The following is a 15,305-nucleotide window of genomic DNA, read 5'->3' as shown; positions in this document are numbered from 1 at the left end:
ACTGTTTGAATGTCATTGGACTCTATTGACCGAAGTCCTGGTACATGATGTAAGAGTCTAAGGACATTACTTCGATTCAGGGTTAGTCCATCTTTAGTGTCCAGTATTCTTTCCAGTATTAATGTGTACTTAGCACGGTTTCCAAATTTATCTTTATTTGCGAGAGGATTTTGTTGAGTTTTGTTAACCTGGTTGAATGTTATCGTTTTTTTGAAGTCCTTCAAGAGGGGTCGAATTGAGGAACTTGACATATCGGTCGTATCTGGTTTTATTTTAGGGTTTCCTTCATCCTGCGTTCTCCAAGTCTCATTCCAGCCGGTTGGGCTGAATTCCGTAGTCGGTTTTTGGACCTCATTTCGAACATCCAAACGTCTTCTTTTTTCGGCCATAGTTTCGAATTTATTGGGATTTCCAATAGAGACTGACGGGATTGCTTCTGTTAGCGGGAGTATTAATTCACAAACACGCCCAGGGCCAGCTCGCAGAGGTTCATTCGCAAGGGTTTGCCTGACAGTTTTGACCGGATGGTCAGAGCTTGGGGTCTGTTGTGTCACCTCCTCGTCGTCTAATTCAGCATTATTCTCATCTTCATAAACTGAGAGGTTTAAGAGCTCTTCCACGTCAGATTCGGAACCTTCATCTGGCATAGTTGTTAGTCTTGGTGGATCCGGGCACTTTTGTAAGGCATCGATGTTAGTCTTTTTTGGTGGGTCATTTACTTTGTCTGTATTAACAAATACATTGACTGATTTTAAATTTCTTAAAAACTTCCTTGATCCCGAATTGTTACATTTTCGTTTACATTTTTGGTTCTTTTGTTTTTTTTCCTGTTGTTTGTTTACACCAATAGGGTGTGCTTTTTGAAATATTCCATACATTTTGTCTTTCGTTTCTGTATGCAGGTTTACTTCTTGTTCGGAGGGATCTTTAATTCTTTCTATGTTAGCTGACGTGGATGGCGTTGGGATGCTTATCAGTGCCAAGGTGTTTACAGGTGGAATTGATGACAAGTTTGGGGAACCTGTAATACCTTCTGTACTAGCAGAAGTAGATGTCACTGGGATGTTTTTATTCGCAGTTCTATCTTCAATGAGTATTGTTGAAGTATTTGAAAGGAGTTTTGTTACAGTACTGGCTTGACTTGGCGAAGGTAGAGCGGAATTTACCACTTGCAAGGAAATATCAAGATCAACGCCCCGAGCTGGCAATAATGGGTTCTTTGGTAGATCTGTCTGTGGCATGTCAGAATTGAAGGGTTTCTCTTTTGTAGGTCTTTCCTCACGTAGAGAATCTCTGTTGGAAGTATTCCCGGTCGGCGATATTAAGTGAGGTATGGGCAACAGTACCTTTTCTTGGCTATTCAGTCTTGATAGAACATTGCTGGTCCTTTGCGGCATTCCGAGGTCATCATTACGATGGCAGCAGCCAACCCATGGGGTTGGTGCAGTATTTGTCACTTGAGGTATTGGCTCGGAAGCTCTGGAGACGGCACGCAACTCATCATACAATCTCTTTGATGATTGAGCCTGTTTCAACAAGCTTAACGCCTCTAAAGTTATTTCAGACATTAGACTTTTCTCATCAACGTTTAAGCTTTTCTGGTCCGCAAGGTCTTTTGTTAAGGTTTCGAATCTTTGGATGTAATCCAGCGTTTTCGTGTTTTCCCCAATGTGTAGCAGTTCCACTGTTGCGAGCTTGGTATTTGTCGAGACTGTGAGTGCTGTTAAATCTTTAACATTATCGCTTAATTGCTCATAGAGTTTGAGCATTGGGGCCATGGCAATAGACAGCGAGGAAGAGACAAAAGGTCTAAGATCATGTAAGGCATCTTTCACAATGTTTTGGAGCTTGAGATCTTTCAGGGTTTGGGAAGCAGATTTCCTGTAATTATGAGCTTTCCCTTTAGGAGGCTTATGTCTGGTGGGTGAATCATTCAGTGATTCATCCAAAGATGAATTGTCAGACGGCTCTTCAGTGTATGAGGATGAAGTCAACCCTGTGTTATTTTTCCTGTTGCCTAATGATGGCGTTGATGAGTTTTGGGAACCAGGTATTCGATTCCATGGTTTTCTATTTTGGGAACATGGTACAGAAGGAGATGCGCTGGAGGCAATTCGTCTTCTTTTTCTGGGGCATTTTGGCCATTCACTTCTTAATCGCATATTATCCTCAAGGACATTTGCCATAGAGCAAGGTTCAGCAGGAAGGGATTCGCGGTTGGCGTCGATATCATTGGGTATTGATTTAGCATTTATGGAGCTGTTCATTTTTGTTAAATCCACAAGAAGTTTATTCACTATGGCCAGAGAATTATTTTTCCGTTCATGTTGTATTTTAGAACCATTAAGGCCGATCCAGTTCGCAAAGGGATGGTTGTTTTTGGACAATCCAGAGTCTTGTTCTTCTGCTTCGGTCGAAGATACAGATGAATTTTTTGTCTGAGGTTTAGTAGCAATGGCTCTTTCTTCCGTCTCGTGTGAGAATTTATTACGAGGCATTGGGCTGTCTTTGTCTATCAGAAGATGGGCAGAGATAGACTTGGAAGGCAATGACGGAGATCCAGTGGGCAAAGACATGGGCATCATGAAATTCGTGTCAGGGATACAGTCAAACCAAGAACCAATGGCTTCCGAAGTTAGCCGTTGGTTTTTTTGGTTATTTGGAGCAAACATATCTTCTGTTTGCTGCGCGGCTCCTGATGATTGTACGAGTCTAGCCGTGTCGGCAGATAGTGTGCATGAAGAATGTTCATCATCCGGGTTAATAGTGTCAGCTACGAATGCAGATTCGCCCGCTGGTGGGACGCCACTTTCAGCGGGATAGTCTGCACTCGAGTTTGTGTGACTCAACACAAGTTCGATTTCGTCTCTTCGTACTTCACCGCTAGGGGACTCGTCTTCGTACCCTTCATGCTCTCTGCTAGCTGGATTAGCGCTGAGGGATTCTATGCTTTTTTGGGCTGACGAGTTATCAGGAAGGAGACTAGTGGCTAACTCAGTGTCTATCTCGGTATGCAGTTGATTTATGGAAGAAACAGAATCTTTCTGAGCTCTCACGTCGCTGGCGCTAATGCTCAGATCTTCCATTTGCGAGCGTGGTAGTGATATGGTGCGAGCAGCGGGGGAGGAGGGGGGTTTGTAATTTCTTACTTGGTTTCTCCCAGCTGTTGTGATGTCGAAGGCGGAGCGGTTCCAGGCGGCCGCTTGGAAACCATCAGGACCTTCGACTTCTTCGGCACGTCTCAGCTGCAGACGAGTAACAGGATGGTGTGTAGTCCTTACGGGAACTTTGGGCGCTTTTCCTTGATCCATGAGGGTGGAGAGGTGGCTAGGCCTCGAGAGCCTCCAGAGACTCACGAGACTCTGCACGACTCCGCGCCGCTCCGCGGCGTACAGGGGTTTAAGAGCACACCCCCTCGGCTGCAGCAAGAGAGTAGAGAGAGGACTGGTACTCCAGGCAGTCCAGCAGGCACAGCAGACTCACGAGACTCTGCACGACTCCGCGCCGCTCCGCGGCGTACAGGGGTTTAAGAGCACACCCCCTCGGCTGCAGCAAGAGAGTAGAGAGAGGACTGGTACTCCAGGCAGTCCAGCAGGCACAGCAGACTCACGAGTCTCTGCATTCTAATGTTGATGTTTCCTTCCTATATCTCTCTGTACCGTTCGATATAACTCCTCTTCCTCTCTCATGTCCTTACTCTGGCTATATCCGTTTTCTCCCTTCATTTTCGCAGTTGTGGTTGCTACTCCTTTTTGATCATCTTTCTTGCACTTTTATGTTATTGACCTGCCCTTCTCTAGTCCTGCTAGTCTGTTTCCATCTCGTCCCACCTCCTGTTGATCTGTGTTTATATTTGATGGTCTCTAAATATTGCTTTGCTTCTATCCCTCAATCCTTTTGTGTGTTTGTCCTATTGTTGACTCCGTTTCCTTTTTCACTTTCTGTTACCCTATCATGTAGCTCATTGCTCTTTATTCCTGTTTTGGATTGTCTAGTATGTTCTCTGACCCGCCCTTCCCACCCCTGCCTCCCACATACCTTTGTTCTCCTATATTGTGCTTGGGTTCAGAGTTGCTCTTTCTCTCTTGTTTTACTGTTTGTCTTTTAAGATAGCACCAACACATATCCAAAAAGCTGATGTCTTTTCTATTGGAACATCTAGTGCTCCTTTGTAGATGTGTGCAAACCTTCTTTTGGCCAGTAGGCTGGGAATTATAGAGTTAGGGGTTTGTCTAAGCAGATGAAGCACTTGCTTGAATGCAGATGCTTTACCAACACTGTATGCCATTACAAGTGTAAGGGCCCATATGAACTGTGTGTTCTGAACCATTACAAGCATAGCAGGCCTGAAGAGTTGTGTTCTTAGCAATCACAGGTATAGCAACCCTGATTATTTGTGTGTTCTGACCCATTACACATAGAGCATCCCCAATGATTTGTGTATTCTGAATCCCTGAACATTTATTAGTCCTTAGTCAAAAGTAAAGTCCACTCTGTTACAAATGCACACCAATGATGCAGACTCATTAACCCGCCTATCAACAGGATTTGAGCTAAAAGGTTACACAATCTCTGCAGCAGGTGTATTGACCCACTGATCTGCCTTTCCCAACAGACTGTTGATGCTGAAAGGCACCTAGGGTTACGGCACTGGCAGTTCCGTGTGACGCTTGCCCGACCTAATGGCTTGTCAAAAGCTCCAAGCCTGTTTTGACTATCCTACATGAGTCGTGAGATTTATGAGGTTTTGAAATGTGCTAGATTTTTGGCAGTGGGACTCTGTAATCAAACGGGAGAAGCAAAAATTTGGAATAGTGCAAGACTGAGTAGAAGAGATTGAAGTATATGACAGCAACGCCATCTTCTCGCACTGTCCGCCAGCGGGCATCACTCCAGCTCAGGAGGTTGGTGGAAAAAGCTCAGACACTGTTCTTGCTCAGTACTTTAGCCCGCTGCAGAAAATGCCAACACACGTTAATGATTTGACATTACAGCAGCTCTGCTAAAAACCAGATACTGTCCCAAAACATAGTAGCCCTGCTAAGAAATGTGGGCATGATGCAAGCAGCCCTGCTGTGAATATTTGAATATTTAGCATTGTGCCATCACATGCCTATAGCCTGAATATATAGCAGTCCTGTTGAGGTAGCAGTACAATTTGTGCCACTGAAAATCTATACAGCACCATGTCTATCTATATCCATTATATCTGCTTGTGGTGGGTGGTTCAGACCACATGTCTAGTTACTTGTTGCTCTCCGAGTGCCCTTTCATGCACGCAAACGCATGCAATCTTAAGACAAAAAAAACGCACCTTCAAATAGAACGCCAAAAAAAAGATTTTCCTTCTCACAAAAGCCAAACAGCTTGCTGGGAGGCTCTTCTAAAACTTCAAGAGATCAAGAAGCCCAAGCCATTAAATGTAATTGATGTGCTTCTGTGATAAAAAGAAAGTATGAAATGCCTATGCTGCCTTTATCAAAGCGGATTAAGACTTTGAAAAAATGAAGCTGAAATGCAGCCCTTGATTAAGACCATTTTAATTTTACACAATACTACATGTGTCCTAAAGCAAAGTGAAAAGCATGTTCATGATTCAAGATGCTTTAATAACACTGTAACCTACAAAATGCAAGCAGTTAAAGTGAACAAACACAAATTCCCTTTTACATTATTCAAAGTATTATTTTGATGGAATCGTTAACAGAGGAGAGTATTAAAAAAGAAATCAACAGACCAGGACTCATCTCAGTTGCTTATTTAGATTGCTAAAGTAAAGAGTTGATTTGCAAGCTGCTGCTAGCCAGGCAGTGAACTCCATAATGTATGCGGGTGCTGCCATAAGTGGCCTGTGTATGCGGCACACAATGAAGAATTAAAAGGGCCATATTGACAAGATTTCTGTGCGTAAAAAGGCCTCATACACACCTTCGTTGGAGGGCTGATAGTCCAAATTATGATAAATATTCCTGACCTGTCAACCCCTAGACCTTTTGCTTGTACTTGGTAAATATTTGACCTTGTCCCTAGGTGAGTGGTATCTCTTCCACTCCCCCTCCCACCTCACCTAGTATCTCTCTTTTTATGGGTGATTTTTTAAATTATATTTTTTTATTTCTCTCCATAGTATATGGTTGGAGTTAGTTTCCTATGGGTTGCCCCCTTGGGCTCCTGTGGTAATTTCTCTTTCATGTACTTGGGTGAACTACTGTTTCCGAGTAGTAAAGGGGCATTGTCATCCCCCTTTTACATTTTATATATTGTGAGCCAGCACACCCCACATTTCTGCGAAGTTCTTGGGGGTCGAGGGGAGATACAATGTATCACCTTGCTTACTTACCTGTAGCTTTTTTGTTACAATTGCAAGTTGATTTGAATGGCTGGCGGAAGTGGTTTTACTGTAGTTACTTTTTAGACTTGTCACTCACTGTATATCGGCCTCGGTAAGGCACAGAAGGACCCCCCTTCTTTTTTCGCCATTTCCTGTTTGCTTGTTGTTTGAGGTCTTCCCCTTAATTCTAGACGGGAACGACCTCTGGAAGTTTTGTCTTTGGCAGGAATCCTTTGTATTCCCCGGCCAGGCTTCAGATTGTCTGAGAAGGCAGGAAACGTGGTATTAGTCAAACTCTGAATCCTTTTGTCTTCCACCTTGCCTGAAAGGAACCAAGTCCCGGGTGGGAGGGGGATATGCTGGGGGAGGCTGGCTGTCCCAATTGGGCAGCCAGACCTCCACTTTCTGTACAATGCAGGGGGAGATTGAAGAAGTTGTGCTGTAGTTTCTGATAAATACTCCAAACCTAGACGCTGCTGACAAGTTGACCACTGGAGCTGAAACCCAAGAGGAAGATTATGGCTGTAGTGATTTTCCAGCCACTGGCTAGCCTACTGTGTAACCGGAGCCTGCTGTAACCCTTCCTTCAATCGACCTGGGGGTCCCGAATGCTAAGACTCCTACCCAGAGGCTGGTGAGATTCGCCAGCCATATGAAGACCTGCATTTTGATCCATCCCACGATGTGCTGCCGACTGGTCTGCAATACCCTGGGACCTCAATCCTTTGTGCAGTGCATGGTCTTCCGAAAGTCAGAATCCGTCCACTTTGTATTACTTACCTGAAGTCTGGTGTGTATCCTGTGAGGCTGAGTGGGTGGTTTGTGTGGTTGGGAGTTTGTCCATACCACTTGCCCAGGCCTATTGCTGCAACACATATAGGGAGCCCTCCCAGAAGTCCCTGAACACTTTAACTAACTTTGAAAGTGAATACTAACTTGTTAAAAGAAGATCGCCTTTGTAACTTTGACTTTCGTGTAACTGAACCCTATCTCAACCTGCCTACAGCTGGCACCTAGACCCCTGTAGGCCCTCTTCTGTCTCTGAGAGAAATCATTCAATAGACTAGGGAAGGACTGGATAAGACAAGGGTTCTGTCTTGCAAAGTGTAACAAGTGCAAAAGTACTTATTTGCTGAAATAGTTGGTGTGGTAACTGTGTCTCTGAAAGAAGTTACAAAGTGTCCTTAAGTTATACTTACTGTTGAGTTGCAGTGTGCCCTTTAAAAAGTATATACTTTGAATGGTGGTTCCCCCTTCTGAAAAGTAATGTGTCGGTACTGTTTATCATTGCTTAACTGAATGAGTGTAAAATCTTACCAATAGGGTTTACTGTTGGGTAGAAATTGATGCAGTACAACTGGTGTGGGACTACACAAGACTACTCTCTTGGTATTAGGTAACCCACCTTTTTAATATAGTCCTGTACTACACACGTTTGTAGTGTAACTAAGCAGGCGGGCTTATCTTAAGAGGGGTAATGTGAGCTGTACAATGAAATCAGGTATCTAAGGAAACACTTACACACTTAGTTATATTCTAAACATTTACTTATATATACCCAAAGATATTTAAAGCATTCTTTAAAAAGCAGCATCTAATAATAACGTTAATCCCAAGTTAGGATTAAAAAAAAGAACAATAAAGCCAGTGAGTAATTTTTCAGATGTTATGCATTTTCCAGCACCCAGTGACGTCATTTGAGATCAGTAATAACACTTTTAGTATTACCTTTTGCTGTATTGAGTTATAAGGAGAGAGGTTATAGTTGGATTAGAACAAACTTTGTATTTACAAAAAGTTACATTCCACCAGAGGATGCACACGCACTACCAAAGTCAATAGGTTTAGTAAGGGGGCATTTAGGGAGCCAGGACAGCCAAACTCAATCGGCTAGTTAAAGTTCTGATGCTCTCTTCTTAGAACATGTCTTAGCAAAGTCAGTAGTTCAAATAGAAAATCACAGAAACTCAATAGGAGTCGCCTTGAAGCTCAAGCTGAAAGGCCAGTGCAAGTAAGTTGAGGTCCACTCTAAAGAAGGTAGAATGGCACTCCCCAAGGTAGGAAGCGCCACAAATGGCAAGAGGTTGATGTACCTCGAGCCCCACATTACCTGTGAACTGAAGAATGTGTTCCAGCTGGATGCCTTCTTCCAGCTGGATACCTTCTTCTTTCAGTGCAGCAGACCCTTGTTCCTGGTCCTTGGTCGTGTTGACAAAAGGGAGGATGTCTGGCGGGCTCCTGCGGCAGCACTCGAGAGAGAGTGACTCGGCAGCAATGGATTCTCCTCGATTCAGTGGCTTTGGCGCCTTTTTCTCTGTGCCAAAGAAGGACAAACAGCTTTGGTTAGAAGTTACTTGATCCCTCAGTCCTGGACACTAGCAAGGGGACTCTGGATGAAGATTTCCTGCTTCTGTAGGGTCCTCTGGGTGCCGACAAGGTTTTGGCTGGATTTGCACTTCGGAAGACCATGCACACGATGATGGTCATGGGTCCCCAGGTATTGGGATTCTGCGGCCTTGGAAAGTCACAGCAAGTCGGTGGTTGCGCCAAAATAGTTTGGGGCTAGTTGGTCCCAAAGGCCCAAGTGAGGAAGTCGTCCCGTGCGGGCCTTCCCAGTCGAAACGAAAACGGGGTCAGCACAACTGCAGGGCTTCATGGGGCACTTTGCGGTCCAGGAGGGTGCTTCTGGCGTTTCTTCATGTCTTCGTCGGATGTTCAGCGGATGTTGTCCTCCAGTGGTAGACTCTGCCTCTAGTCCCACAACCATGCCTTTTTAAGCAAGTTACCATTTATTCACAACCCCTAGGTAGTCAATCACCCAGCAGGGTGGCTGTCCTCAGGACAGAGCCAGCCAGCCAATCGGAACTGCTTTCACTCGGGCACACCTAGTGAAGTTTCAAAACCTTCCCTCACTGCCTACCTTTGCAGATACACTGGAGCCTGAGTGGGCTTCAGGGCTGAAGCCCGCCAAAGGCAAAATGCGCAAAGTACTCAAACCCAATTCAAACTGAGTAAAATCCCAGAGGAAACGAACTGACAAGAAATGACGAAAAAAGACTGGGCCATTTTGGGAAAATGGTCACGCTTGGGTGCTGCACTGCAGCTGAGGATTCAGCCTGAAGATACATGGCACAAGGTAGTAAAAAGAAACCACTGCCACCAGCCATTCAAGTGAGTTAGTGTAACGGAATGTTAAGTTGGAAGTGGGATAAAGGAGTTACTATGTAACCCCTCCGCACTACACATAGGGTGGTGTGTGCTGGACCCACAAAAGAAAAGGTAAGTAAGACAGGGGTCCTTTTACTATTCTTGGGAACAGTACTTTGCCCACGAAGATGTAGTTAATTAAGAAGAACAAAGGACTTCTTGGGGGCACTGCACAAAAAGGACCATAAGGAACATAGAAAACCAGTCAGAAATAAACACGAGTGAGAAAACGGGTCCCACTTACTCAGGAATTTAAATTTAAAGAGTCTTTAAGGTTAAAGGGAATTATTTTCATTTCTGTGCCAACGTTTACCTACCTTGAATAACATTGTGTTCTTCAAGTGTAACTGGGCTGTGTTACCCCTGATCTGCTTTATACAGACCTGAAAGTGCCTAGAAGTTGATGCTCATCTTTTGAGTTGCTTAAAGCCCCTCTTAAAAAGTATATGGTTAATTACCTAGAAGAGCAGCAGCTAGTCAAAGTAAACTTGTAACACTGGGTTGGGCCTCCCCTGAAACTGCCTAGAGCATCTCTAAAATAGTCATGGGATCAATTACTTACCTTGAAATACCTTTGTGTCTTAGTGCAATTGGGATTTGCTTTCCCTGATTTGCTTAGTGCATTCTAAATAGTTATTAAGTGTTCATACGCATCCTTGAGTAGCTTGAGGCCCCTCCAGAAAGTATGAGTTGATTTACTAGCTCTGAACCGAGTTCTAAAACGTATACTTGTAACAGGGTTCGTTTATTATGTGAGATCATAACTGAGTGTCACTGCATGACTGACCGGGGTACTACCCTTGAAATACTGATTGTATTCAAAAAGTATATCTAACCTGGTCTTATTCCCCAAGAATAGTATATTACTACTGAATGTATAAACGTTGACTTGCTCCTTTAAATAAGGTTATACCTTGGTTTGCATACCATCACTATTGCATTGTTTGATTGTGTTTATATGCTGTGATGGTACTTACCCCCAAGATTTAGCTGGGCCTACTTGTGTTTAAATAAACCATTTATTTTTATAATACGTAGTCTTTCACGGTTTCTTTGGACCATATGTATGCTACAATTCTTTTTACCAAGTTACAGTCCTCTCTCCCTTCTAAGTTGAGCCTGGCTACTCTGTCCATGCTGCCAACATTCTCAGGTGGTACAGCCTTATATTAAGAATGGAGAGTATGTACTGTCTCAGATGTATGGTTTTATGAAGCCCTTAGAAAAACTGTCCTAACAGCGGGCAAACGAAAACATTGGCAGAACACATTCATCTCTCTCTAAGATCATCACCGGACTGTAAACTAGATGGGCTAGTAAGGAGAAGCTAGGAAAAGGCCCTTCTCATGCTACACTCTGGGCTTCTTAAACTCCATCCTAGTGGCAATCCGGACTGCACCAAATCTCCTTCCGTTTAGGGAAGAACAGAAGACTTGGCATTTCCTTCAACACTTTGTGTATAACCTAGATTCCAGATATCCTGTGCACACCCCTATCCATGCATAATACTGTGGAAATTACTAATGGTTACTTCATCACTTGTTAATTTCTCGCTACCAATGTTTTGACCAAGCTAAGTTTGCGCTATAAAATATAATGGGTATTGGATGGCGCATCCTTAAGCCAATTTTGTGTTTTTACGGGGAATTCCGTTTGACAAAGTTTGGATTTTTCTTAACCTGAGTTTATTTTAAAATGTAGCGAAAGAGGTGTGGGGGGAGAGTTGGGGAATAACTGTCACATTCCTGTTTTTGTCTTCGCCTTTTGGCTATGAACCAAATTAAACAAATTCACTGTTCATGTTCTCTGCTACCCTGCAGCACAGCTGTAAAGATAACTTAATCTTGATCCATCTTTTTCTTTCATTATCGTGCAGTCAGAAGAAGACAAACAGCTGCAGGATGAGCTGGAAATGCTGGTTGAGAGGTTGGGGGTAAGTAACAAACCTGCTTGAGGTGTTATAGGGTTTTGTGGCGAGGCTCTCGTGCCATCCTATTATGGGACAACATGTCTTGGCTAATAGTGCCCATGTCACTGTCAAAAATTCTGCAGAGCAGCAAAGTATTTTTGGTTGCTACAGTCTTTTGAGCATTGTTATAGCAACACTGTGGGACCCATTTGGTATTCAAAAGCATGTGACTGTGTCCGGCAATAGTGTGTCTGTTGCGTGTTCTACACAGGTCTATTCTTTAAGTCTATTTTTGATTAATTGAGATTGTCCCTGTCCTCCAGTTTGGGGAGTAGGATTTGGGTTCTGTACATAGGAAGGAAAGTATTTATGAATATTTATATGTAATTTGTACATCGCCTTTATCCAAAACACTTTACAGGATAATGTAAGATGTAACTAAATGAGAAATATGTAATTGTCAATATATGAGGGGTTGCAGCAAAATGTACACCTTTTGAACAGTGCGAATCGGCAGACTAGATCGAGCAGGTGATATTTATTTAATGCTTTTTAAAATTAGACGTGAAGAACACTGTATATCGAGTGGGAGTGAATTCCAGCGTAAAGTAGCAAGTAATTGAGAAGTAGACTGCTGTGGAGGAGAGCAAGGAGAGAGTTCAGATAGACAAGAGTGAGCGAGACCATAAGCACACTTGACCGCAGAAGCCAGCAAAGACTATGCTGATATTGGGCGGGTGGGGGGGACGGGCATGTCGGGTGGCATGAGTAAAGGTGTTAAGATTATATACAACCTTAAACACAGAAGGAAGCATAGATTTAAAAAGTAGAAGAGAATGTTTTGGAAGGTCAACATAGCGAATTATAATAATGGGGCCAAAACTAGTGCTTAAAGGAAAAAAGTATTTGGTGAAAAATTGGCTAAATGACAAACTTTCTATGTTGAATAACTGAAAACGCCAAGACAAGGAAAGACCAATTTGCTTTTGAATCTAGGAGGGAGTTCAAAAATAAATCCTCATTTCAAGCAGAATCTGATACCGCAAGTGACACGGGAGGAAAAGGAATTGAATGGTAGGAGGAAGAAAAAATAATAGGACCTAAAACAAACTTGTGGGATACCCTACATAATAGACTTCTGCAAACAAAGTGCACATTTGGAATGCATCCTGAATGAACAGTTCTACAGATAAGAAGAAAAGCAATACACTGCAGAACCCATGATGCCAATATACGAGAGGACAGTAGTAAAGAATGGACTGTTTCCAAAGCAGCAGAAGAATCGAACAAAATCGGTAGAGAGTATCATTTGTTATGTCGAGCTTGCAAGATGAAATCATGTCTGAATAGATTAGGTTATGAAGAGAAAAAGAAGTTGAGAAACGTGAAAGTACGAGGGCAGTATATTTTTTAAGATGGACTCCACAAGATTTAAACTTTTGTTCCAACTGTCCCTACATTAACTGTTTTCTGACTTTAGTTATTTTAGTCTTAAAAGGAACACAGCAGAATATCCTAACACACGTACATAATCTACTGTGCTTTAGAACGACAGAAGAATACATGCATATTAATTTCCTTCTCTGAGGTGGTAAGTGTAGAAATAGCAGGCTCACAGTCCTTCTTTGCAGGGAGATGTTTCTTAGGTTGTGTCCCTTTCATGGGGACTGAATGGAGCTCTGCTGTATCCAGTTGCTTAAGTCCTCTGTTAACTTTTTGTAGGAGAAAGACACCTCCCTGTATCACCCGGCACTGGAGGAGCTACGACGGCAGATCCGATCATCCACCACCTCCATGACCTCTGTTCCCAAACCCCTGAAATTCTTGCGGCCGCACTATGGCAAGTTGAAGGAGATCTACGAGAACATGGCTCCTGGAGAGAACAAGGTAAGGCTAGCTGTATACATTCAGCAGTCCTGCTGAGCACCACTTCTCTTGGTATTGCCCATGTTTCTGCATTTAACATATGCGTCTGTTACAGAATTCTAAACCAAGGACCTTTTGAAGCATTTCTTTTTGAGGACATACTATGGGGTCTGGTCAGTGCTCCAGATAAGATTTGGAAGTTGAAGTATTTTACTCCCTCTTTTTTTTTTTTTAAAGTTGTGAGTAAAATGATTGTTTTAGGGATTAAAAAAGTAAGTCAAATTTCCAATGAGAGTATTTTATAAGTGATTAAAAATGTTTTCACTTGAAAACAGAAATGTTTAATACATTATTCACGTACTGTAAAAGATGCATGTTTACTACTTCAGATCGAGCAGTTATAATAGTTATTTTTGTAGAACTACTGGTGCAGACTTATCCATGAAGCTTTGTGAGAGAAAGCAGGGGCACACTGGTCTACATCTCTTTCCTATTATTTTTTTTGGGGGGTAGTATTTGCCTATTTTGGGGAATAAAAGTGGCCGAAACGCCCCTTTTCTTTAGGGCTGGGTCTGGTTTTTGTTTAAAGCAGCCTCTCTCCCACCTTAGTTGGGCATATGATCCGTTGTCCTTGCTAATCAAACACATGGTGCATATTTACTGGGGAATTAAGAATGGTGATGGTCTCTGCTGTAAAAGCGTTGATGTGAGTTTCCATTGTAATGTATGGTTTGATCCCTCTCTTCTAGGTTAGGAGCAGGATGTTAAAACAAATGGCACCATAGCTTTCTTCTAAGGCATAGATGGTACATTTTACTGTTTTGGGAAGTGACTAGGGCCTCTATGCTGGAGACAGGCCTGTACATGCAATTCCTAGCAGCAGAGTGGCCTAGACCCACCACAGTATCCAGTGATTCCCTCGGATACAAGCATCGAATGCAAAAGCATTGAAAAAATGCATTATTTTTTTTTTTAAAGGTAAAGGTTTTATTTTTATTATAATGTGTTTTTAAGGGGTAAAAAAACGGGTTGGGGGGCTCCCCCATTAAAAAAGAGAGAAATTCATTTATTTCTATGCTTTTGCATTCGATGCCATCACTATAAACCATACTACTGCATGAGGTTTAACTGTATAGGCTGTCTGATGTAACCACTGTTGGGGAGAATCTTCAGTTTTGTGCCAATATCTTTTATCCTTAGAGACCCTACCAGCTCTTTTGCTGAATTCAGGGTTTTTTTATTTTTACTTATGAGTGGGACCTTTTGCCTCACTCATGTGTTTTTCTGACTATAGGTAACCTTACCTTTGGTATAGACTTGTACTACACACGTTTGTGGAGTGACTGAGCAGCCAGACTTATGTCAGGAGGGGTAATTGTGAGCTGTAGAGGTGTAACATAGAGATTCACAGTGACAAGTATTCAAATAACACTTGTACTCAAGGTTTCTTATTTAAATAATTATTTAATTTAACAGTCAGTATTAACATATGCCTTCTTTAAAAAGGGCAATATGCAACAATAAAATACACTTCAAAAATACACTCCTTCAGTTATGTAAGTAGATATCCTTTTGGGATGACACACACACACTCACACACACACACACACACACACACTTTCGGACAGTCGAGTCTGCAGGACAGCCAATGTTAATTGAGCAAAGTCAAGGGGTGCTGAGGCACCTCTTATAGATAGAACAAAAGTCTTGCCCAATGTTTGTAGAAAAAAAATCACTGTTGGGCCACATGCTAGGAAGCTGATGAGAAGCAAAGATGCAAGCAACTCTGCAAAGAACTGCTAATGCAAGTCTCCAGTGAGAACAAGCAAGCCACGAGAGGGAAGTACTCCTAGTTAGACCGTACTTTAGGTCTGAAGAAAAGGATCCTGCTGGCTTCTGTTAAGGTTGCAGTCCTGTAGTTCCTGGGCCTCAGTCGTGGAGACAAGAGGGAGGACGTCTAGAGGACTCCGGCTTACACCAGATCAGCAGCAC

At 42.8% G+C, this 15,305-nt stretch overlaps 1 protein-coding gene across 1 annotated transcript in view; it reads left to right on the top strand.

Moving 5' to 3' along the window:
• The window catches only part of PSMD2 (proteasome 26S subunit ubiquitin receptor, non-ATPase 2), a 674,802-nt gene that overhangs the window by 50,239 nt on the left and 609,258 nt on the right, over window positions 1-15,305 (top strand). The window contains exons 2-3 of the mRNA XM_069618807.1: window positions 11,415-11,471; window positions 13,170-13,334. Coding sequence (XP_069474908.1) covers window positions 11,415-11,471; window positions 13,170-13,334 — 222 coding nt within the window. The remainder of the gene's footprint in view (window positions 1-11,414; window positions 11,472-13,169; window positions 13,335-15,305) is intronic.

The sequence above is a fragment of the Ambystoma mexicanum genome, chromosome 10 (genome assembly GCF_040938575.1).
Source record: "Ambystoma mexicanum isolate Mex_15411 chromosome 10, UKY_AmexF1_1, whole genome shotgun sequence".
Taxonomy (NCBI): Eukaryota; Metazoa; Chordata; class Amphibia; order Caudata; family Ambystomatidae; genus Ambystoma; species Ambystoma mexicanum.
The sequence above is the reverse complement of the archived record's forward strand: the minus strand, read 5'-3'. Positions and strand labels throughout refer to the sequence as shown.